At 41.9% G+C, this 22,754-nt stretch overlaps 2 protein-coding genes and 1 pseudogene across 2 annotated transcripts; all 3 read right to left on the bottom strand.

The window, feature by feature from the left end:
• Window positions 1-6,791: 6,791 nt before the first annotated feature.
• LOC134496856 (olfactory receptor 11H6-like) lies at window positions 6,792-7,413 on the bottom strand (annotated as a pseudogene).
• A 3,283-nt stretch (window positions 7,414-10,696) lies between these two features.
• On the bottom strand, window positions 10,697-11,680 carry LOC134496855 (olfactory receptor 11H6-like). The gene has a single exon (XM_063302571.1). It carries the CDS (start codon window positions 11,663-11,665, stop codon window positions 10,697-10,699), a length of 969 nt encoding a protein of 322 aa, XP_063158641.1. The 5' UTR covers window positions 11,666-11,680.
• A 7,067-nt stretch (window positions 11,681-18,747) lies between these two features.
• LOC134496854 (olfactory receptor 11H6-like) lies at window positions 18,748-19,725 on the bottom strand. Its single transcript, XM_063302569.1, has one exon. The coding sequence runs from the start codon at window positions 19,714-19,716 to the stop codon at window positions 18,748-18,750; it is 969 nt and encodes a 322-aa protein (XP_063158639.1). The 5' UTR covers window positions 19,717-19,725.
• Window positions 19,726-22,754: the final 3,029 nt, after the last annotated feature.

The raw sequence follows: 22,754 nt of genomic DNA, 5'->3' as shown, positions 1-22,754 counted from the left end.
CAAGAAATTCTGGATAGCTATACGTAACGTTATTAGCAAAATGTTGGCAGTAGATATTGTCAAAACACTGGAGTTATATTTATTGGGCTTTATAGACAAAGAATTAGAAAAAAAAAACATGGAAAACTTTTATTATCTTTGATCACTGCAGCCTGAATCATCTATGCTTCAAAATGGAAATAAGAACATGTTTCATCAGTCGAAGAATGGACAATCAAATCTTTGGATTTAGCACAGATGGCAAGACTTACCAATCAATCAAACGACAAAAATATAGACGATTTTAAAAATGATTGGAAACCCTTTTTCAAATATATCAAATCGATGCAAAAAGTACTAATAGATCTATAAAATGTAAACATTAATTATATTAATTATATAATTGAAATTGAAATAGAGATGTTATATTATGGGATTAAGAAAAGAAGACAAATGTTAAGAGATAAAGATCCACTGTTTAGATAGTTGGAAATCCTGTTTTTCAAACTTTTTTTTGTTTTTTTTCTTTCTCCTTTCTCTTTTCTTCTTTCCTGTCCCTATAAGTACTAGTACTGTAATGTGTAATTGTGTTTACATGTACGTTTAAACTCTTTATCTAATAAAATTTAAAAAAAACAAAAATAAAAACTGATTTTGTTCTGTTACCAAAAAGAATACAGTGTGACTAAAGGGCATTCATCCTTTGGTAAGAATCCAAAAGAGAAATAATTGTCTCTTTTATTGTGGTTCATGACTAACAAGACTTGGAAAAGATGCCCCGTCATTTTACTATGAGCACAAAACATCCCATATAGTATATTTATTTCTGGGGTATTTGAAATCTATTTGCAGATATACAGTAGCATATTTCTCATATGTATAAGTGGCATCAATGGTAAGAGGAATGCTGAGACTGAGCTATCTTCTTGCCCTACCCCATGGTAAACAACCATGGCTACTCTATTCGTGAATTTCTGTAATTTGATTTTCTCTTTGAGTTCATTTTGCAGAAAACATTTGAGGCCTTTTCCCTCCCCGCACAGAAGTCCTGCATTGTTCTAAAGATTTTCTCAATTTCCTTCCCTTCCATGATCCCCTGCAAATCCAAACGCAGCCTCCCATCCAGGATTTCTGCTCAGAGCCTGAGCAGACTCCTGCATGTACCCACTGAGACTGAAATATATTTTACTCAAGGCCAGTCATCTTGTTCTGAGGGTGATTTTGGGTCAGTCATAATCTAAACTACCTCACAAGTTCTATTGTGAAGCTGAAAAGGATAACGAACCATGTAAGGCATCCCGAGCAACCCATGGTATAAAATGTCATAGGTAAATATAAATTTATTCCGGCATATGCAGTTCAGAGATAGAACCCATCATTGCTGCTCCAGCTAGAATTAAAATCAAGGGTTGATTACCAGCCCCCTTTTCTCCCCTTCCATGCTTGAAACCCCATGCTCCTACTACAGCCTAGAATGGAGATCATCATTCCTGGACTTCACTTTTGATACGGATCATTCTTCCTCCCAAGCTTCAGGCAGATCCCAGAAGCTCTTTTAGAGAAGAAAAGCAGAAGTTCTCTTTCAGAGAAAAGGAGCCAGTGTCTTTGCCTACCTTCCCCCTTCTTCTCAGGTTGCAATATTGATCATAGTCCTAGCATTAACAAAGAAAGTAATCTACTGTTTAGCAAAGCCTTTGGGATACTAGCTCATGATTACGTCTTAGGGGAAAAACTCACAGCCCATGCTCCCAATTAGAAACAGTGGCCAAAAGAAATAATTGATCTGGGATATAGGCCTACAACAGCGGTCTCCAACCTTTTTGGCACCAGGGACCGGTTTCGTGGAAGACAATTTTTCCACGGACTGGGGCAGGGGATGGTTTTGGGATGATTCAAGCGCATTACATTTAATGTGCACTTTATTTCTGTTATTATTATATTGTAATATATAATGGGATAATTACCCAACTCGCCCTAATGCAGGATCAGTGGGAGCCCTGAGCTTCTTTTCCTGCAACTAGGCGGTCCCATCTGGGGTGATGGGAGACACTGACACCCGTAGTGTGCTGCTCATGTCCAGTCTACTCCGTCATCTCGTTTCGGTCGCTGTCCCTGTCACTGCAGAAAACCCTGCTTCACAAAGTTAGGGTGTTGGAAATGGAAGCAGGCTTTTCAGTGCTTCTGTGGCAATCTCAGGATATTCCGCCTTGACTTTAACCCAGAACGTATGGAGATTTGAAGTTGTCTCAAACATACTTGGAAGGCCACTGTCATTTGCGATCTCAAGCAGTTGATCGTCTTCTAGCACGGACAAAGTCGATTCGCCTGGCTTATTCACAAACGGCTCGCAGATCCATTCCTTCCCGGTTCAGGGGTCTTTTGTGGTTGGGAAGTAATGCTCAAACTCTTTGGAAAGCTGAGATGGGTGATCATGCACCAGCTGGGAGAAAGAAGGCCCTGGCTCAGTCCCTTTCAAAATTTCTGCTGATGTTTGGAACATGTCAAAAATCTCAATGTTCACTCGTCACCCCATAATTCCAGTTTGGCTTTGAATGCAGCTACTTTATCTGCTGTCTTGAACACAGTTGTCGTTTTCCTTTGAAATGAGAGATTGAGTTCGTTGAGCAGGCTGAATATGCCACACAAGTAAGCAAGTTTTGCTGCCCATTCTGTGTCACTGAAACGTGCTGCCAGGGGTGACTGTTTTTCTAAAAGAAATCTCTGGAGCGGCTCTTGTAACTCAAAACTCTGGCCAATGGTCTACCTTTAGACAGCCAGACGCGTGTGCTCTGCGTCCATCTCCTCACAGAGCTGTGTGAACAGACGTGAGTTAAGGGCATGTACTTTAATGTGGTTGATAATGTTAATCACATCCTGCAAAACACTGTTAAGTTCTGGTGACATTTTTTGGCCAGCCAGCATTTCTCTCTGGATGACACAGTGCGCAGACTCACATTCAGAAGCGACCTCCTCGACCCGAGTAGTAAACCAGAAAGCCGTCCAGTCATGGCAGCCGCTCCATCCGTGCCTACACCAACACAAAATAACCAGTTCAGTTCTCCTGATATGTAATCCTTCAAAGACTTGAATAGTTCTGCAGCTGTGCTGTTGGTTGGCAAAAAAAGCGCCCATAACATATTCTCATGCACATCCTCCTGAAAAATATATCACATGAAAACAAGCATTCTTGCCTTGGTGTCAACATCGGTAGACTCGTCAACGCGGATTGCATACCTTGGTGACTCATCAATCCTCTCTAACAATTGTCCCTCAATATTCTCTGATATTTCATCAATTCGTCTAGTTATGGTGCTAGCCGAAAGAGGAACGCGTGCTGCCTTTTGAACGGCAGCCTCTCCTAAACGTTCATGGCAAATGTCCTTAGCAGCAGGCAGGATCAACCCTTCGCCAACAGTGAGGAGCTTCTTAGCTTGAGCCATGCGGTTAGCCACTAAGCATGAGGCTCTCAGTGCAGACACATTTGATGAAGTGGTGGCCTTCAGTAATCGCTTCTGGTCTTCCTGTCCATGTTTTCTTCTGTTGAAAAACCCCTTTGGAAAACTTTTAATGCAGGGTGCTTGGTCTCCATGTGGCGAAGCAGTTTTGAAGGTTTCATGGCTTCGTTGGTTAGCTGGTTGCCACATATTATACAAAGCGGGCTTGGAGAATGTGAATCACCTGTCGCAATGAACCAGTGATTTAAGTCGGACTGTTGGTATTTTCTTTTAAATGCAGCTTTCTTTTTGTTGGCAGTCTTAGAGTCTTCTGCTGTCTCATCACTGGGTCTTGCCCCCTTTTCAAAGAAGCTCTCCAGCAACATTTGTTTTTTATTCATTTTGACTAGGGGTAGCTTGTGGGCTTACCAAACTGTGACTGAGACAAGCGCACAGTGCGGGAAAGAGGGGCGGACGGAAGTGGTAAATAAAATGAGGGGTGGGCCATGTGCGGACTAAAATAAGTGTCGGATTCTGATGGTTGAAGAGCAGAGTCCTTTCCAGAAAGCCAGCAAAGTCAAAGCAAAGCCCGCCACAGAATTCCTTGCATTCACAAGGCACATGTCAGGCACTAGGACCGGCACAGAAACCAGCAGGTTCAGGCAAGGAGCTCCAGCCTGGTACCCTGTCAGACTAGGCTGAAACTGCCATTATCTAAAGATGGAGCAGGCACTTGGGCAGAGAGGACAAAGGCCAGGAAACTTGTCTAAAAGTCCCCTTCAGGGAGGTAGATAAGAAGGAAGCAAGTCGTTAAGGAGACAAAGGAAAAATGTCACCTGAACCAGACAAAGGAAGTTGGGCCTGAGCACATGGAGAACCCCCCCCCCCAATCCCATCTAATGCTACCAAACTTGTGAACCAACAAAGCAAGGACTTTTGGGGATAAAAGGGGTCCCAAAGCCCACCCACTCCTTGAGTTGTCTTTGGAACCAGACTTGGCGGCCTCCCTCCCTCTAGCTAATGCCTGGCAGCTCAGCTGGACGTGGGTAAGTGTGCATGAGCGTGTGTGTGCATGTGCCTGTGAGAAAGAGCAATGTACCTTGTAACCAGTAAAGTTTTGCAGTTACTTTATATTCACTGGTCTCCGTGTATTTCGAAGAACCTGTTGTGCCTCAGTGTTCGGTTGAAGGTTATTTGTGTGTGTCCCTAATTACTTCCCAGCTGTTGACCAGGGCTGTGTGCCTTGTCTGCTCGAGCCGCACCTACCTGGAAAAGCCAGGTGGAAAGCAAGGGGGGCTGACAAGACCCGCCTGCCCCAACAGGCTGCGAGTCTGTGAGTGATTGACCGTAAGCCGAACCTGGGAGCTTGTGTGTGTGACAACCCCTTGGAGGCTTCGGCAGCAATGCGGCAGCAACGGAGGCAGCAATGGACAGTGGAGGAGGCATAGGAAGGTAGGACTTGGTGGAGCTCGGGTCAGCAGGGCAGGGCTGGAAGCAGCTGAGGGCAACGAAGTCGCAGGCATTCAGGCTTGCCTGGTGGTCCGGCTGTGCCCGGCTTGGAAGGTCTTCCCAGTTCTGGGTCCTAATTGGCGACATCTGGAAGCTGAGCCTGAAGAACGCTTGTCCCCGACAACACGTTCCTCTTGTTCCCTGACCTTTTATTCTTTTTTCTTTGTGCCATTTGGAGGTAGCAGCCAATGGGCTTGCTTTCTTTTTGGTGCTCTTTCTAACTGTCAAGCTGGGCTCTGTCGCAACTTTTCTGCCATTGCTGCAGAGCTCAGCACTTTTCCCGCCGTTGCTGCAAAACTCAGACTGCATTCTAACAGAGAATCTACTGCCGCCGCTGATCTGACGGGAGGCAGAGCTCAGGCGGTAATGCGGACAGGGGGCGGCTGTAAATACAGACGAAGCTTCGCCCACTCGCCCACCACTCACCTCCTGCTGTGCGGCCTGGTGTGGCTGACAGGCCACGGACGGGTACCGGTCCAAGGCCTGGGGGTTGGAGACACCTGGTCTAAAAGACAGCTGGGTGCCCTCTTGGGCTATAATCTTTGAAATTCTTGCTTGGAAGTAATAATTTTGGCATCAATGGGAGTAATGGGTAAATCTGTCCATTTCTGGTTCTCAGTTTTCCAGTTGTTCTCACCATTCATGTAGGTCATCTCATTTCCACAGTTACTGTGCCCTTTTTTGTGCTGCCCCTGTCTTTGGGGAGTTGAGAGTGGAGTGCAAGCTGTGGGAATGATTCTTGATCCGATCTCTACTCTTAAACAGTTTGGTGTACTTGTGAAAGGCACTGGAATAGAAGCTAAGAGCCGATGTGTTCTATTCCTGCCTTAGACAATCCCCCTTATTTTATTTTATTTTTAGCTCAACCTCGGTCAGCTAAGTCCTGCCACATTCTTTTATTCATAAAGATATGCAACAAATAAACCCTTATTCTTAGCTGTACGTGTCTCTGTCTGGTTTGACTTATAAATGACTTTTCTCACAGAAACAGCACTTTCCCATCAAAGAAACACCAATCAAGGAATCTTCCTGACCAAGGAATGACTGGCTGTTTGGCATGGAATGGCTCCACGTCAACGCTGTAAGAGGTGTCAGTCCCCAAAATGCTGGATGATCTATCTTCCCGGATGTCTGTATATGGAAGAACATTTGCTTCACAGCTAGCAGAAAGCCATGGACGTTTCAAAACACTGTACACTACTTTGTGTGTTTTAGTTTTAGAACTCATTGTTCTATCCGCTGTGATAGTGTCACCCATTTTGAATAAAATACAAGAAATAAAAATGCAAACTGTCCTGAAGCACTTCACCATCTAATAGTCAGACTAACATTCCATAACAAATGGAAAACTGATTTGTACCAAAAAAAAAAAAAAGAACTGTTCATTTTGCAGGTGAAGCTAAAAAGACCTGCAGTGAGAAAATGCCATGCAGAGTAAGCATTTATCTCACCAGTACATTAATCAATCGTCAATAATATTGGCAAAGATTAACTTCATTGTAGAGGAATCATTTAATCTAGATGTTCCACATTTAACTCATGGTGGAAAATAAGTTTAGTCCAGATGCACTTCTTTTTCTTCTCAGATAAAATACTTCCCATCCTGGACTATCCCAAGATAAGAAGAGTTGCCAATTGGAATGGAGTGATGTGTTCAGAGTCAACCTTTAGTGCCATTCATTAGCCAAGTAGAAAGTCACTTCTTTGGAACCAGCTGGTCAAGGAAAATCGAGGATTTTGCATTGAGTTTTGCTTGAGATGTTGTTCAGGAGAAATAATGAGGGAAACTGTATACATTCAGGGCTACATCACGTATGCAGAGAAGTAAACATAACTTGCATTTTATACCAGCAGGAGAGACGACCTCTTTTACACTCTGATCGTTGACATCATCAACCTGGATATTTCTGTCAATAATTTGCGCAGTGCTTCTTTCACCTGATCATTTCTCAGACAATAAGTAGATCAAGGGGTGGCGAAAAGGTACAATGGCAGCACAGAAGACTGTTATTGTCTTATTAATCCTGAAATGGCTTTCTCCAACTGGGATTAGATACATTGGTCCTGCTGTGTTGTAGAAAAGTGTCACCACCAAAAGATGCATAGATATAGTGTTGAAGCCCTTCCTGCAATTACCTTTTAGTGGAGGATTTCATCAAAGGGTAAATCCCACAGCCATAGGATAGCATAACAAATAATACAGAATGTGCACAATACTTTGGCAAATCAAAGGAGCATTTCCAAGCAGAGGACAAGCCAAGGACAGAGGTGGAATGAGATCACACAAAACAGGATCGATACAGTTAGGTTCACGGAAGGACCACTTAGAGATCCAAACAACAGGCATTAGATACCCCAGGAAACCGAGGATCCAACAAGTGGTCACCAGAATGTAACAGGAATGTGGCGACATAATGGTCCGGTAGTGTAAAGGGTGGCAGATGGCTAAATACCTACCTAAAGCCATGGCTGAGAGGAAGAAGAATAACATCCATGCACTGATTACTTGCTGGCCTTGTATATTTATTCTGTAATTTGAATTAATTAATTAATTAATTCTGTAGTTATTCTGTAATATTCTCTAATTTAATGGTTTTAATTGGAATGGTTTTAATTGTTTTATAGTTTTTATTGTTGTAAGCTGCTCTGAGTCACTTGCTGAGAAGCGCTGCTATAGAAACGGAATAAATAAATCTATAAATAAATAAAAACAAGATCACATACCACAAGGAGGTGCAATTATTTTATATATCGTAAACCTTTCTAAATATTACGGAAGGTATCATTACCCAAATCTCTGGAGTAGAATCACATTATCTAGGCTGCAAAAATCCAGGCAACTTTTAGATGGTGGCCGAAGCTCTTTGGCACTATCTACATGTCATCCAGATATCTGCAGCTCAGACACGGTAGCTGTACCTTGGACAGCTGGTTCCAGCAAGAGTCGATTATGGTTTGTTGATGTCACACTTTTCAGATGACTTGGAAATCTTGGAACCTGTAGTTTCAATATGTCTGGAAGACACTGGTTTGGGATGATGGCTGTATACAGACCCACCTTCAGTCTAATGTTCATTTGTTTAGTTTGGTCCAGTAACACTCCGTTGCAACTAACACTTTGTCTTTGGGTCATTACTCTAGAGTGGGAAAGAGTAAGAATTCCACATCTATTATCAATAGATTGACTTAGCCATACCTGAAAAATACAATTTCTCTAAATCTTGCAATAGAGTCTTCAAATTCAAGAACAGCATTTTAGGGAAAAATCTGCACCTACCGCCCATCTCCGCCTGAAAAGGGAAGTCGGTAAGTGGGAGCCTTTGGAATAAGATTCCATCAATAGTTCTAACATATCATCACTTCAGTGAGTAGGCTCGAATATTCCCACTGCCCCCTGCTATTTTTGATTAAGTCCATGGATAGTGGGAAAATTGGGGAGACCTGCATGTGGGTGAATCCTGACGCTATATAACTAATAAGTGCTTTGAAACAGGGTCTTGCGAAAAAAATTCCTCAATTCTAGCTCGAGCAATGACAATCCCATCTCCCTAAGAAGCATTTAGTATCCCTTTTAACATTCATACCCTTTTCTGGGTATACGTCCCACTGAATTTAACAAGGATTATGTAACCCTTTGGGGGGAGATGGTTGGTGGCAAGATTTGATAAATAAATAAAAAAATAAAAAACTTCATGTGCCTTATTTATTTCAGTAGCATGAAATATAATCTAATTTCCTCCCTCCCTCCCTTTTTTTGCCATGTACAATTAATTACCATAACAAATTCTAGAAAGGTATTGTTTGACTCCTTGTTATTAGATGCATTCGATGGGAAGCCTATGAAAATCTCTCCAGCTCTTGAGCTATGATGGGAATCTGTCAAAATGACCTTGGATTAACTTTAAAGATTTAAGTGGAAGAGGCACCCCCTGCAGTTCATTTCTCTATTCTTCCTGCCCAACTGTTCCCAAAAATAGAATTTCTATTTTCATACCTTAGCAGAGTGCAATATTGTTCTCTAGAACAGAAAGCTGATCAGAAAAGTTGGTTGCTGTACATTACTGTTGCTTGTCTAGAAGACGGATGGAGGCATAGATCATACTGTGAGATTAAGAGTAGAAAGGCTCACCACATATACATAATAAGTAAGAGCTCAAATGTTGTAGAAAGATTCTCCCAGCTGAGTTTTATCATTATCTTGAAATGCAACTTGGGAAGATGCTTTCCAGGAACAAGGCCAATTTGCAATGAAACAACATATCTTGGGAGAGAGAATTCTACTTATACAAACATTTCCACAAAACTTCCTTTTGAAGTAATAGCTGTGAAATTTCTCCTTTTCCCAACCAAAAGAAATCCACTCTTCAAACGTTCTCCAATGCATATTCATGTGGATATAAGGGGATTGCCATTTACTATGTTATTCTGCAAAATGCAGCTTGATTTTCAATACATGACCTCTATTCAGACCTTTCGCTGCTGAGATGAACCGCGAAAGGTATGCACACATACACACAGTGAGAGATCTATGGGATCGAAGGCTGAGTAAGAAATTTGGGCTGGAAACCCCTTTGGCATCTATCTGCAAATCTGCCAGTAAAAGACGGCAAAATTAATATACTAAACATCCTGAAATTCAGGAGATTCACCATCCATCACTTCCCGCAGTTGTCTGCTTGGTGTGTTTAATGAAAATGGGATGTGATGAACTAGCAAGAGCAAGCATAAAACTATGATTGAAAGAATTCCACAAGTGATTGGCAGAAAATTACTCTTGAAGCCTTTCTCTATAATTCACTATACTGGTGATGTAGAAATTTATTTATTTATTTGTTTGTTTATTAAACAAACCAGCAAACATAGATGTGCCCATCTACCAGAAGGAACTCTGGGTGGTGAGCAAGAATCAAAACCACAATATGATATCCAACACTTAAATCTATGATACAGTAATACTTTTTTTGTCATTGTAGTAATAATGGACATTGCTGCCCTGGCATCCTTCATCCATTGGTCCAATTCTCTGTAACCTCTTTTTTCATGGCTGATGGAAAGCATAACCAAGATAACATTAATTAGTGTAATTCTTTTATCTAATGCAATTCTTTTACACTGAGTACAAACCCCAACTCCCCCATACTTCCTCATATGTATTTCAAACCAGGATGTGCAATGCAGAGAAAACTATGCATAGACATATCAAAGTGATCCAGAAAAAGGCCTTTAGGCTACAAACAGGCACAGCACTTCTCTGTAGTTTGTTGAAGTAAATAAACATGCAATTTTAAAGAGAAGATTACAATAACCTTCTAATGGGAAAAAGATAATGTCCAGTATGTACTGTTTTCTCTAGGGAATTAAGTCAGAAGCATTAGCAAAAGGTAAAACCTCCTTTCAAAGTAAAGAAATACTTCTGCCCAGGTATTCGGTTCAAGTTTATACACTTCATCCAGAATACTGGAAAGTATTGTTCTTCAAGTCCCTCTTACTTTGTCCATTTCTTTTTTGGTGAAATGTGTCTCACGTTATCCAAGGTATGATGAGAATTGCAATCCAGAATTTGGTAAGATGTCTCTAATCCAGCTTTGACACCATCTATTAGGAAAGTCACATATTTTGAACCAGTGAGAAGATCAGGAGAATCGGCATTTTCTTCTGTGTTTCACGTGACACAGAGTTCAAGATTCTTGAACAAGTCTTTTACATTTTCAAAGCTACATCCTTTCTTTTCCCTATAATGAATTAAAAAGAGTTTGAGTTTTCTGCAATCAGGTTTATGCCTTTTCCACTGGGATCTTTTTCAGCAGCAACCCCATCATTCTTCTGAGCAGCTTGCCCAGTGCCTGTTTCACCCGGTCATTCCTCAGACAGTAGATCAAGGGGTTGAGAAACGGTGTGACAGCAGCATAGAAGACTGTAATGGCTTTGCCAACATTGGAGTGGCTTTTACCACTTGGAACCACATACATTGCTCCAACAGTGCCATAGAAAAGTGTTACCACCAAGAGATGCATAGAGATGGTGGAGAAGCCCTTCTTGCATCTGCTTTGGCTGGACGATTTCATCAAAGTGACAACCACAGTGCTATAGGAGAACATCACAAAAACTATGTTACCTAAAAAGATGGTTCGTATGGTAATTTGACTGATGATTGGTGCCTTTCCAAGTGGAGGACAAGCTAAGGAAAGAATTGGCACAGGATCACACACAAAGTGGTCAATGATGTTGTCTCCACAAAAAGACAATTTGGACATCAAAACCACTGGGACAATGTACCCTAGAAAGCCAAACATCCAACATCCAGCTACCAGTCTGTAGCAGAAATTTGGGGACATAATGTTGGGATAATGCAAAGGATGGCATATAGCTAAGTAGCGATCTAAGGCCATGGCTGAGAGGAAGAAGAATTCAGTGGTGCCAAGAGAAAACCAGAGGTAGAACTGGAGGAAGCAGGCATGGAAGGAGATGACATGGTTATGGGTTGCAAGATCAAAAAGCAAACGGGGAACACTGGCGGTCACATAGCAGATCTCCAGTAAGGAAAAGTTGCTCAGCAGGATGTACATGGGGAGTTGGCTCAGTTGACCATCTATAAGGACAATTGTGACAATGGTGCTATTTTCAATCAAAGTGAGCACGTAAAGCATAATCAAGAAAACAAGCAGCAGGAATTGTTTCTGCTGATCAATTCCAAATCCCAGCAAAATGAATTCTTGGACTGCAGTCCCATTGGCCAACTCCATCTGGAATCATATAAGAGAATCACAATCACATAATGATACATTTGTCATTATCTGATAGGCCTTTTGGATTGGCTTGAAAGAGAAACATAAAGGCATGAATGTCTACTATAGTGTCCATTGAAAAATCAGTTGCCATATCAATGATGGTGATTTCTACAATGTGTTAAATGAATAATATTTTTTCTAAGAATTGCCAGAAACTATAGATATCTGCCGTATCTTTGCAAATGACCAGCAAAAAAGGCACTGGACTCCAACATAATACACAGCCAAAATATCTTGGGGTAACCCTAGACAGGACGCTTACTTATAAGAAGCGCTTAGAAAATACTGCAGCTAAACTGAGAACTAGAATTAACATTCTTCATAAGCTATGCGGTACTACGTGGGGTTCTTCTGCTGATGCGCTGCGCACTTTGGCTCTAGCGCTGGTCTATTCAACTGCGGAATATTGCGCTCCGGTGTGGCTCAATAATGTGCACGCAAAGAAGGTAGACCTACAGCTCAACCGTACGATGCGGATTATTTGCAGAACCATCAGTTCCACTCCTACCCAATGACTGCCCATCTTGAGCCATATTCCCCCTCCAGACCTCTGGCGGAAGAATGCTCTTCTCTGAGAATATAAAAGGGATGGCTGATAACTCCGAGCTCCCCATATATGGCGACATAGCAGAATTAGGAATAAAGAGATTGCGATCTAGGCATCCACTTATGGCTGCTGCCGGGGAATTGGCTATAAAAAATTTCATCTCCTCAATTCCTGGAGGCAATCTTGGCAAAAAGCCTTCCTCCAGCATTGTCAAAGCCTACCCTGTATGACAGCGAAGCCTCCTGCTTTTGATCAGCCACGCAGAATATGGTCAGCTACCAATAGAGTGCGCACTAATCATGGCAGGCGTGCAGATTCCCTATGTAAATGGGGTAAGATACCATCTCCAGGGTGTGACAGCGGGGCTGACAGGCAAACTGTTAAACACAGAATAACAAGAATGTAAGACTAGAGTCTCTGACGGGAACTTTGCAGATTTCCTGATGGCAACTAATGCTGCAAAAGACTGTATTTGTAATCTTCATGTTTGTTTTTAGTTATAATTGCCCTATGACCAATGTATATCTTCCATATACCTTTTTATATTCCCATTTTTTAAAATATAATATATCTGTAATATGTATGATGTGCTGCCATACAGTAATTAAATAATCAATAGTAACAAAGATGGCTTATTCAAATATTTATCTGCATGATGTAAGACGCATGAAACTTTGAACCAAGGTTGCTCTAAAGTTTAGCTATAATATTTGAATACTACCTTTTTTCAGAAAGAAGGGAGGCATGCTAAAATACCATTTAATAATATTAGCATTCAAGAATCAAGGTCAGCTAATATGTCAAATAAAGAACTCACAGGCCAACAGGTTTTGTCCTGTTGCCAAAGGAGTCCATTGTGATTATGAGTCATACAAACAGGAATAATTGTCTTGTTCGTTGTCTTATCAGGACCTCGAGCACTTGGAGAACACCCACTACTTTATGTACTATTAACATACATCATTCAACATGGACCTTTTTTTGCTGCTTTATTGGAAATCTATTGCCGGATATAGCATATTTCTCATATGTACGTGTGGTATCAGTGGTAACAGGAATGCTGGGACTGAGATGTCTTCCAGCCCTCCCCACTACTCCACGTTCCAGATCCTTGGGATCAACTCTCTTAACAATTCAATATAAATTAAATGTGTCCCAACAAGCAATTGAGTTAAAACACCATGAGATGGCACCAGTTAATGGGGAATGTATCCAACAGTCTTGCATGTCTCAATCCCGTGAAACCTATCCTGAGAGCAATCACCTAAACACTCCTAAATCTAAAAATTGTACAAAACAAGGCCTCCTTCACACGTCCGTTAGCGAAATTGCTAAAGTCTGCTAAAGTCTGCTTCTTTTGTAACCACTGCAGTCATACCGTCCCAACATGTTGTATGTGTATGTTTTAAGTTGATGAATAGCACCTTATTTGAATCATACATATAATTTGACCAGTGCATCCCAGAGCAGAACTAACACTTCCCATGATCTTGACATTGTTTCTTTGTTGATGCAGCCCAAGGTTGTATGTTGAATAGGGTAAGGAAAGGAGCACATTCTTAAGGAGGGATTTTTTATGCATCCAAAGGTATTTGGAGGAAGGGAGGGGAGGGGAGGGGAAGGGAAGTGGAAAATTGGTGGAATGATACAGGATAATTTTGAAAGTTGGAGACAGAAGCAGAAACTCTTTTGATATGAATTGCAAATACAGTACAGTAAGATTAAATCAAACCTCTCATTTCTACAGGAACCTCCTCCTTGTCATCTTTGCTGCACAATCTACAGAAGATCATGAACTACTTGAAAGGCTGCAAAATCCATCTGTTAAAGTTATTGTTTGGAGAAAGGAGTATGTTTAAATAAACTGTCTTCTGGAAGAGAGAGGCAAGGATGGGGAAATGGCAAAGGAAACATGAAATACCGAGATGCATTGGACATGGCTAACCTTTGGAAAAACAGCTACTGGATGTGATACAGATGTCTTGGCATCAGATGAGCCAACACAAGTGTTCCTTTAAGTATGCAAAACCAACCATGGCGGATTATGCATACTTAAATCTATTTGCAAATGATTACTCTTAACATCTTATTGTTGATTCTGCTTGTTTATATTGTTAAGCTGCCTTCCTAATCATGTTGGAAGGGTAAATAAAGCATGCTTAAGAACACTGTTGGAGTAAGAAGCTGAATGTATCCTTGATGACCCAATGTAATAAACCGGTTTGACTTGTTCTCATGTGAATCTCATTAAAAAAAATTAAAAGACTTAGATAGTCACCCAGATTGTAACCACAATCCTGGGCGGTTCACCAAACAGCACAATCAGCACCCACCCACCCCAAACAATTGGGATAACATACTGTAAAACCTCATGGCATCCTGGGGCAATACTCTCCCACACAGCCACATACCGCCTCACGGGGCTCTAGCCTCATCCTGCCACAAGGTCTGTGGAAAGAAGCAGCTTGTCAAGGCCTTCGGGAGGGCAAGGAGGGCGGGGGCCTACCTGATCTCAGAGAGAAATAATATTTATTATCAAAATATTTCCTGAGCAATCAGGTCTGCCTTCTACTTCTACCTTTACTGAAATATAATTTAGAGGAAACCTTTGAGCCCGTTTTCCCTTCCCCCACAGAAGAACTGCACCGTTCTGAAAATTTTCTCAATTTCCTTTAGAGGGCCTGAGAACAAGCTCTTCTTCCCCTCCATGATCCCCGTTAAAATCCTAACACAGCTCCCAACCCAGCATTTCTGCTCAGAGTCATTGCTACCTGAGGCAGCAACATGCATGTGCCCAGTGGAACTGAAGTGTATTGTACCCAAGACCAATCATCTTGTTTTCCCACATGATCTCTCTGCGTTGCTGGCACTAGGAGCTTAGAAATAATAGACTAACCCTTCCACCCTTTTCTGTCCTTCCAGGTTATCCAGCGTAAGAGACCGTGAGCTCCGGGACAAAGGAGCAGAGTCCATGCATGGAACGTGCATGAACATCTCTCCCAACAACATTTCCTTCTCGTACCTCGGTAGGACTTAAGCCACCTTTCCCCAGTGGGAGAGGATTCTGCCCAGGAACTTGATCATGATTCGGGGAGGACAGTTTCCTTCGTAGTGCCTGACATGGGCCTTTCCCTGCAGCACCTATCAGGCAAGGAGCACAAAGGGCTCGATTGCTGGTTTACAAGAGGGAAATTTCAAGGCGTGAGCCTGAATATGGCCACGCATGGAAGTGCCCATTGCGTGCAGAAGCATTTCCGTGCTGCACAACCTCTCCAAGCAATGCCATTCCCCAGTGAAGCGACATCTCCGGGGATTGCTCGCCCCCTCTTCTGCCCTCCAGTGCATTGCATGGATTCTGCTTTTTTTCTTTTCTGTGCTGGCTGCACTAATTCATCTCATCGCATGCTCTCTATTTCCCCAAAGCATTATTAATTCCACACACAAGGGGGTCCCAGCTTGGTTTCCTTTCAAGGAAACAGCAATAAAGAGAAGTACTCTGTTCTCCAATATTTGTTTTATTTACAAACACACCCTTGGGTTGGATTCTTGAGGAGTGACATCACTGTGGCGCATCCTGATGTGCCCAGAGGCAGTCACCTGACCCCTGACAGCCAATAGAAGAAAAGAAGGGGGTTCTCTCAGGTTTTGGCAGGAAGACTTTGGGGCGCCTTTTGTGAGGGAGTTGGCTGGAGTCCTGGAGGCAGATTGCCTCAGGCAAGGCTAGAAATTGAGTAGTTTAGCTCTATTTAGAACTGGGTTAGGGCTTTTGTATTTAAACTGGGTGTTTTGTGTGAGGGGAAACTTTTATTATTATTTTTTTGGTCCCATTAATAAAGCTGATTTTTGTTTCAATCCTGGGACAGACCGGTGGCCTTCTAGCACCGGCCTCAGCTTGGCTGAACTACAGATTCCCAAAGGTTTGGCCTAGTGTCCCTTCAGCGTTGGCCAGACCCAGCGTGGGGGGAGGATCTCCCCTTCAATCCTGGTTCCCCAGAGGGCTGGTGGGGAAGGCAGAGACCAGTTGACAGAGAAGGGAAAAGGAAGAAGGAAACCTGCTTTGCCAGTTGCTGTTCATCCACAGGCAGGGTTACCTCAAACCAAAGGACCTCCCCGGAAGGGGTGATTCCACCCTGAGGGAGCCTTATCCCTAAGTACACTTGGTGCTACTGATTTCCCCAAACCAATCATTCCTTATCAAGTGTGATCCAAATTTATTTTTCATTGTGCAGGAAAAATAACTGAAACCATTATGTATGATTATGGTTGCTGCTGCTTGTGGTTGTGATGGTGTTGTTGTTATGATTATTTACACACAGTCTACCAGATGGTTAGGACTGGTACTTTTGACCGTTATATTTTTTGTTTGTGTGTTTGTGCATGTGTATATATATATATATATTTACATACCACACACACAATCACACACACATACAAAGAGTATATATAATTTTTCAGTGTAGTAAAGAACTGTTAGATCCTTCTTAAGGTTCTATGATAGTTAAAAATATTTCCATAATACCTGTCCAGTTCCAAGGAATGCAGGAATTGATGAGTCGATTCTTTCCACTCCTGTTGTATCCAAGCACTCTTCCAGATTCATGCCTGAGATTCTTATCTGTATTCCCTCCGCCCATTTTGCCTGTCAAAGTGCAACATGCGTAAGTCTCCTTCTCCTTCAAGCACAGATGGTTTGTCTTATTTCCATGCATTCAAGGGTGGTCTTTAGACATCTCGCAAGAGTAAATTATCATCAGGTGAAGCCGTGGAACTGAGCAAGGAGGAGCTAGGCCACATCTATAGTGGTGTGATAAACAGTGTTTCGGTCATCAGTCAGGCTGACACTCAAGAGGGTTCCCACCCATCACTTCCTGCAGGTGCCCCTAAGAATGGTCAGCTTGTTGTGTTTAATGGAAATGGGACGTTGTGAACTAGCAATGCCAAATCCAAGTATGAGAGGTCCACAACTGATCAGTAAAGGCTTTCTCTATAGTTCATGGGACCAATGAACCCTACTGGGCAAAAATGTCCATTCTGAATGTCACCATCACGCAATAGCCCTGAATATATGACATCCAAGACTCAAAGGTAGGACTTTCCCATTGCTTCCTTATCATTGTAGTAAATATGGGCATTGCCTCCTTCGCATTCTTTATCTGTTTGTTCTATCCATTCAATTCTGCTTCTTTCAATGAGAGCATCAGCAAGGTAAGATTAATTAGTTGTGATTGTTTCTGATACATTGTTTTAAACTGAGTACAAATGTCCATTCCCCCTACGTCCCCAAATGAATTTCAAATCCGGATGTTCGGTGCCCAGAAAACTATGGTTGGGAGATACCAAAGATAATTAGGAAGAACACCTTTGGAGTGTGTACAAGTATAGCACCTCTCTATTATTTTTTCAAGCACACCATAATTTCTCTGGATTCGGCATTAAACTGAAAAAAAAACATTCCACCCCCTTTGAGGAGTTTCTAAAGGCTAACGTACCTCTGAAAGCAAAAAAAAAAATACTTTATACTTTTTTCGTTGTTATTACTGTCCAAGCTGCCACTGGTACAGCTTTTCAGGACTAGCCACTGACAAAATATTCAGCAGTAGCAGTAGCATTGGTAGGATGTGCACGTAGGAGAACATGATAGGGCTTTACAAGGTAGCTTTAGGGCAGGGATTGGTACAGCAGATTCCCTCGGATTTGCTTCCCTCCCCACCCAACAGTCCTAAGTATCCTTGATATGAAAACTAACTATTTAAATCCTCCTCCTCCTCCTCCTCCTCCTCCTCCTCCTCCTCCTCCTCCTCCCACATCTCTTGTTTTGCCTCCTTTGCCATCTTCTAGTCTCCAAGGCAGCTACAAACATCCCAAACACAGTGAAGTAATCATGGATCAGACAGTTTAAATCCCCAAATAACAAGCAGCTACACAGACTATTAGTTAAAATAGTGCCTTGAAATTCAACATTTAATGGGAAGCTCCTTGCCTTCCCTTTGAAAGAGAAGCTTTTAAAAACTTCCAATGGGAAAATACTAAGTCCGCCATGCACTGTTTTCTCTGGGTAATGAATTAAGCGTCACTAGCATTATGAGAAAGTAGAAATGTTTTCCAAAATAAAGAAATAGTTCTGCCCAAATATTCTCTTCAATTTCATAGACTTCATTCAGAATACTGGAAATTATTCGTCATCAAGTCCCTCTTATTCGTCCATTTCTTCCTTGGTAAAATACTCCTCAAGTTATCCAGGTATGATAAGAATTGCAATCCAGAATTTAGGAAAAAGCTTCTAATGCAGTTCTGACACCATCTATTAGGAAAGTCACATACTTTGAACCAATGAGAAGATCAGGAGAATCTGCATTTTTCTTCTGATTTTCACATGACAGAGCTCAAAATTCTTTAAAAAAAAGTTCTGAAACCTGAAAAACGCTTTCAGGTCTACATACCTTCTTTTGCTAAGAGGAATTAAAAACATTTGGGTGTTGTACAGTCAGGTTTACCTCTTTTCCACTGGGATCTTTTTCAGCAGCAACCCCATCATTCTTCTGAGCAGCTTGCCCAGTGCCTGTTTCACCCGGTCGTTCCTCAGACAGTAGATCAAGGGGTTGAGAAACGGTGTGACAGCAGCATAGAAGACTGTAATGGCTTTGCCAACACTGGAGTGGCTTTTACCACTTGGAACCACATACATTGCTCCAACAGTGCCAAAAAAAATTGTCACCACCAAGAGATGCATAGAGATGGTGGAGAAGCCCTTCTTGCGATGACCTTTGCTGGAGGATTTCATCAAGGTGTAGATCACATTACCATAGGAGAACATCACAAAGACAACATTGCCTAAAAACTGAGTGGTTAGGCTAATCTGCCAGGTAAGTGGAGCTTTTCCAAGTGGAGGACAAGCTAAGGAAAGAATTGGCACAGGATCACACACAAAGTGGTCAATGATGTTATCCCCACAAAAGGACAATTTAGACGTCAAAACAACTGGGGCCATGTACCCTAGAAAGCCAACAATCCAACATCCAGCTACCAATCTGTAGCAGAAATTTGGGGACATAATGTTGGTATAATGCAAAGGATGGCATATAGCTAAGTAGCGATCTAAGGCCATGGCTGAGAGGAAGAAAAATTCAGTATTGCCAAGTGAAAAGAAGATGTAAAGTTGGAGGAAGCAGGCATGGAAGGAGATGACCTGGTTTTGGGTTGCAAGATCAAAAAGCAAGCGAGGAACACTGGTGGTCACATAGCAGATCTCCAGCCAGGAAAAGTTGCTCAGCAGGATGTACATGGGGAGTTGGCTCAGTTGACCATCTATAAGGACCACTGTGACAATGGTGCTATTTTCAATCAAAGTGAGCACGTAAAGCATCATCAAGAAAACAAGCAGCAGGAATTGTCTCTGCTGATCGATTCGAAATCCCAGCAAAATGAATTTCTGGACTGCAGTCCCATTGGCCAACTCCATCTGGAATCATATAAGAAAGCCACTATCACCTAAAGATATGTTTGTTATTATCTCATAGGTCTACTGGATTAGCTTGAAAAAGAAACATAAAGTCATGAATGTCAGCTATAATGTCCGATTAAAATTCAGGTCCCATTTCAATGATGGTGATTTCTACAATGTGTTAAATGAATAATATTTTTTCTAAGAATTGCCAGGAACTATAGATATCTACCATGTCTTTGCAAATGTCCAGTAAAGAAGATGGCCTCTTCAAATATTCATCTACATCATGCATTTTCTAAATTTCCTTTCCTTCCATAATCCCCTGCAAATCCAAACACAGCCTCCCATCCAGGATTTCTGCTCAGAGCCTGAGGCAGACTCCTGCATGTACCCACTGAAACTGAAATGTATTTTACTCAAGACCAATCATCTTGTTCTGAGGCTGATTTTGGGTGAGTCATAATCTAAACTACCTCACAAGTTCTGCTGTGAAGCTGAAAAGGATAATGAACCATGTATGTCATCCTGAGCAACCCATGGTATAAAATGTCATAGGTAAATATAAATTTATTCCGGCATATGCAGTTCAGAGATGGAACCCATCATTGCTGCTCCAGCTAGAATTAAAATCAAGGGTTGATTACCAGCCCCCTTTTCTCTCCTTCCATGCTTGAAACCCCATGCTCCTACTACAGCCTAGAATGGAGATCATCATTCCTGGACTTCACTTTTGATACGGATCATTCTTCCTCCCAAGCGTCAGGCAGATCCCAGAAGCTCTTTTAGAGAAGAAAAGCAGAAGTTCTCTTTCAGAGAAAAGGAGCCACTTTCTTTGCCTACCTTCCCCCTTCTTCTCAGGTTGCAATATTGATCATAGTCCTAGCATTAACAAAGAAAGTAATCTACTGTTTATCAAAGCCTTTGGGATAATAGCTCATGATTATGTCTTAGGGGAAAAACTCACAGCCCATGCTTCCAATTAGAAACAGTTGCCAAAAGAAATAATTGATCTTGGAAATAGGTCTAAAAGACAACTAGGTAGCCTCTTGGGCTATAATCTTTGAAATTCTTACTAGGAAGTAATAATTTTGACATCAATGGGAGTGATGGGCAAATCTGTGCATTTCTTGTTCTGTTTTCCAGTTGTTCCAACCTTACATGTAGGTCATCTCATTTCCACAGTTATTGTGCCCATTTTTGTGATGGACCTGTCATTGGGGAGTTGAGAGTAGAGTGCAAGCTGTTGGAACAATTCTTGATCTGACCTCTACTGAGGCAGACTCATGCATGTACCCACTGAAACTGAAATGTGTTTTACTCAAAACCAATCATCTTGTTTTCCCACATGACCTCTCTTCACTGCTAGCAGTAGAAGTGTAGAAATAATATATTAAATCATCCATTCTTTTCTGTCCTTCTATGATATCCAACATCAGAGACTCTGAGCACAAGGACAAAGGAACAGAGTGAATGTGTGTTCAGTCCCTTCTCTCCCAATAACATTCCCCTTTTGTACCTCAGAAGGACTTAAACCATCTTTCCTCCTTGGATTCTGCCCAAGCACTTTCTCTTGATTCAGGAGGGACAATTTCCTTTCCTGTGCCTGGCAAGAGCCATTCCCTGTAGTACCAATCAGGCAAAGAGCATGGAAGTGCCCATTGTGTGCACTAGCATTTCAGTGCTGCATAACCTACTGACTTTCAAAGTAATGTCACTCCCCAGTGAGGCAACATCTCTGGGGATTGTTGGGCACTTCTGCCCTCCAGTGCATCACATGGATTCTGCTTTCTTCTTGTTCTGTGCTGGATGCACTAATTCATATTGTCACATGCTCTCTATTTCCCCTAAAATTATTAATTCCATAGACAAGGGTATCCTGTCTTGGCTTCCTTTCAAGGAAATTGCAATAAAGAGAAATATTCTGTTCTCCTATATTTGTTTATTTACAAACACACCATTGAGTTGGATCCTTGAGGAGTGATATGCTACATCTGAAGATATATGCAACCTTCACATACTTCATGACTTACTTTCTTTCATGGGATTAGAGCGCAAAACTATCTATCATTTATATTTTATTATCCTACTTCTGTCCTATTCTTCCTTCCAAAGACAGCCACTTTCCCATGTATATATAAGTACGCATATACTTGGTAGCGATGTAAGTCTAGAGCTCTTTCAAACTCTGATGGTTTCTCCTTAGGGACAGTTCCTATGCAGAGAAATAAATCTTCTGGACCAGGCAATATCTATCGTGCCAGCTTCCATGGCAAAATTATAGGAAGGGTTTTAGCATTTTTCATCCAGCTTAACATTGCTGAGCATTGCTGTCTTCATCCATTTCTGTTTCTAAAAGAATATTTGGATTTTAATCACGATAAGGTTAATAACATGTTCAGAAAAGAATTTGATTCAGGAACCACATTTAGTCTCACTGAGGCAGCTACTAACATCCCACATGCAGTAAAAGAAAGCAACAATAGGATTGTTAAAAACCAAAAACAGTTCACAATAATAATCTGCCAGAAATTCCAAAACAAAGGGAAAGCCAAAGTTGATCATTCCGCCCCCCCCCCCATTTCTCCACCTTTATTGAATCTGCTGATAGCCACCCTGTGGCCCTATTCAGGGTGACCCATTCCCTGCTGGGGAGGGACTGGCTATAGGACCATCTACAGGGCTGTAGTGATGAATATTCCTGCTATTTGGCAGATAAAGTTGCTCAGATACACTCAGAGTTGAATTCTGCATCAAAGTGAGTTGTCCAGGACACAGTCTTGTGATGTTATCTAGACTGACTTTGATTCTGTAACTCCTGATCAAGTGGACAAAGACCTCCAAACTTAAGTGTGGCCACCTGTTTAATGATCCAGTTCCCTCCAGGATTTTTAAGTTAGCCTGGAAGGTTACCTGTGGATGGGCCCGTGCAATGGTATAGGGTTCTTTGAGGGACGGGGTGGTTCCCGTGGCCTTGAGAGAGGCAGTACAATTATTATCCAGTTATCAATCTTCCCCTTGTGATGATGTTTGTTGAGAGAGTGGTCAGAAAGTAG

Source organism: Candoia aspera, chromosome 4 (genome assembly GCF_035149785.1).
Source record: "Candoia aspera isolate rCanAsp1 chromosome 4, rCanAsp1.hap2, whole genome shotgun sequence".
NCBI lineage: Eukaryota > Metazoa > Chordata > Lepidosauria > Squamata > Boidae > Candoia > Candoia aspera.
This window is presented reverse-complemented; position numbering and strand designations above follow the sequence as displayed.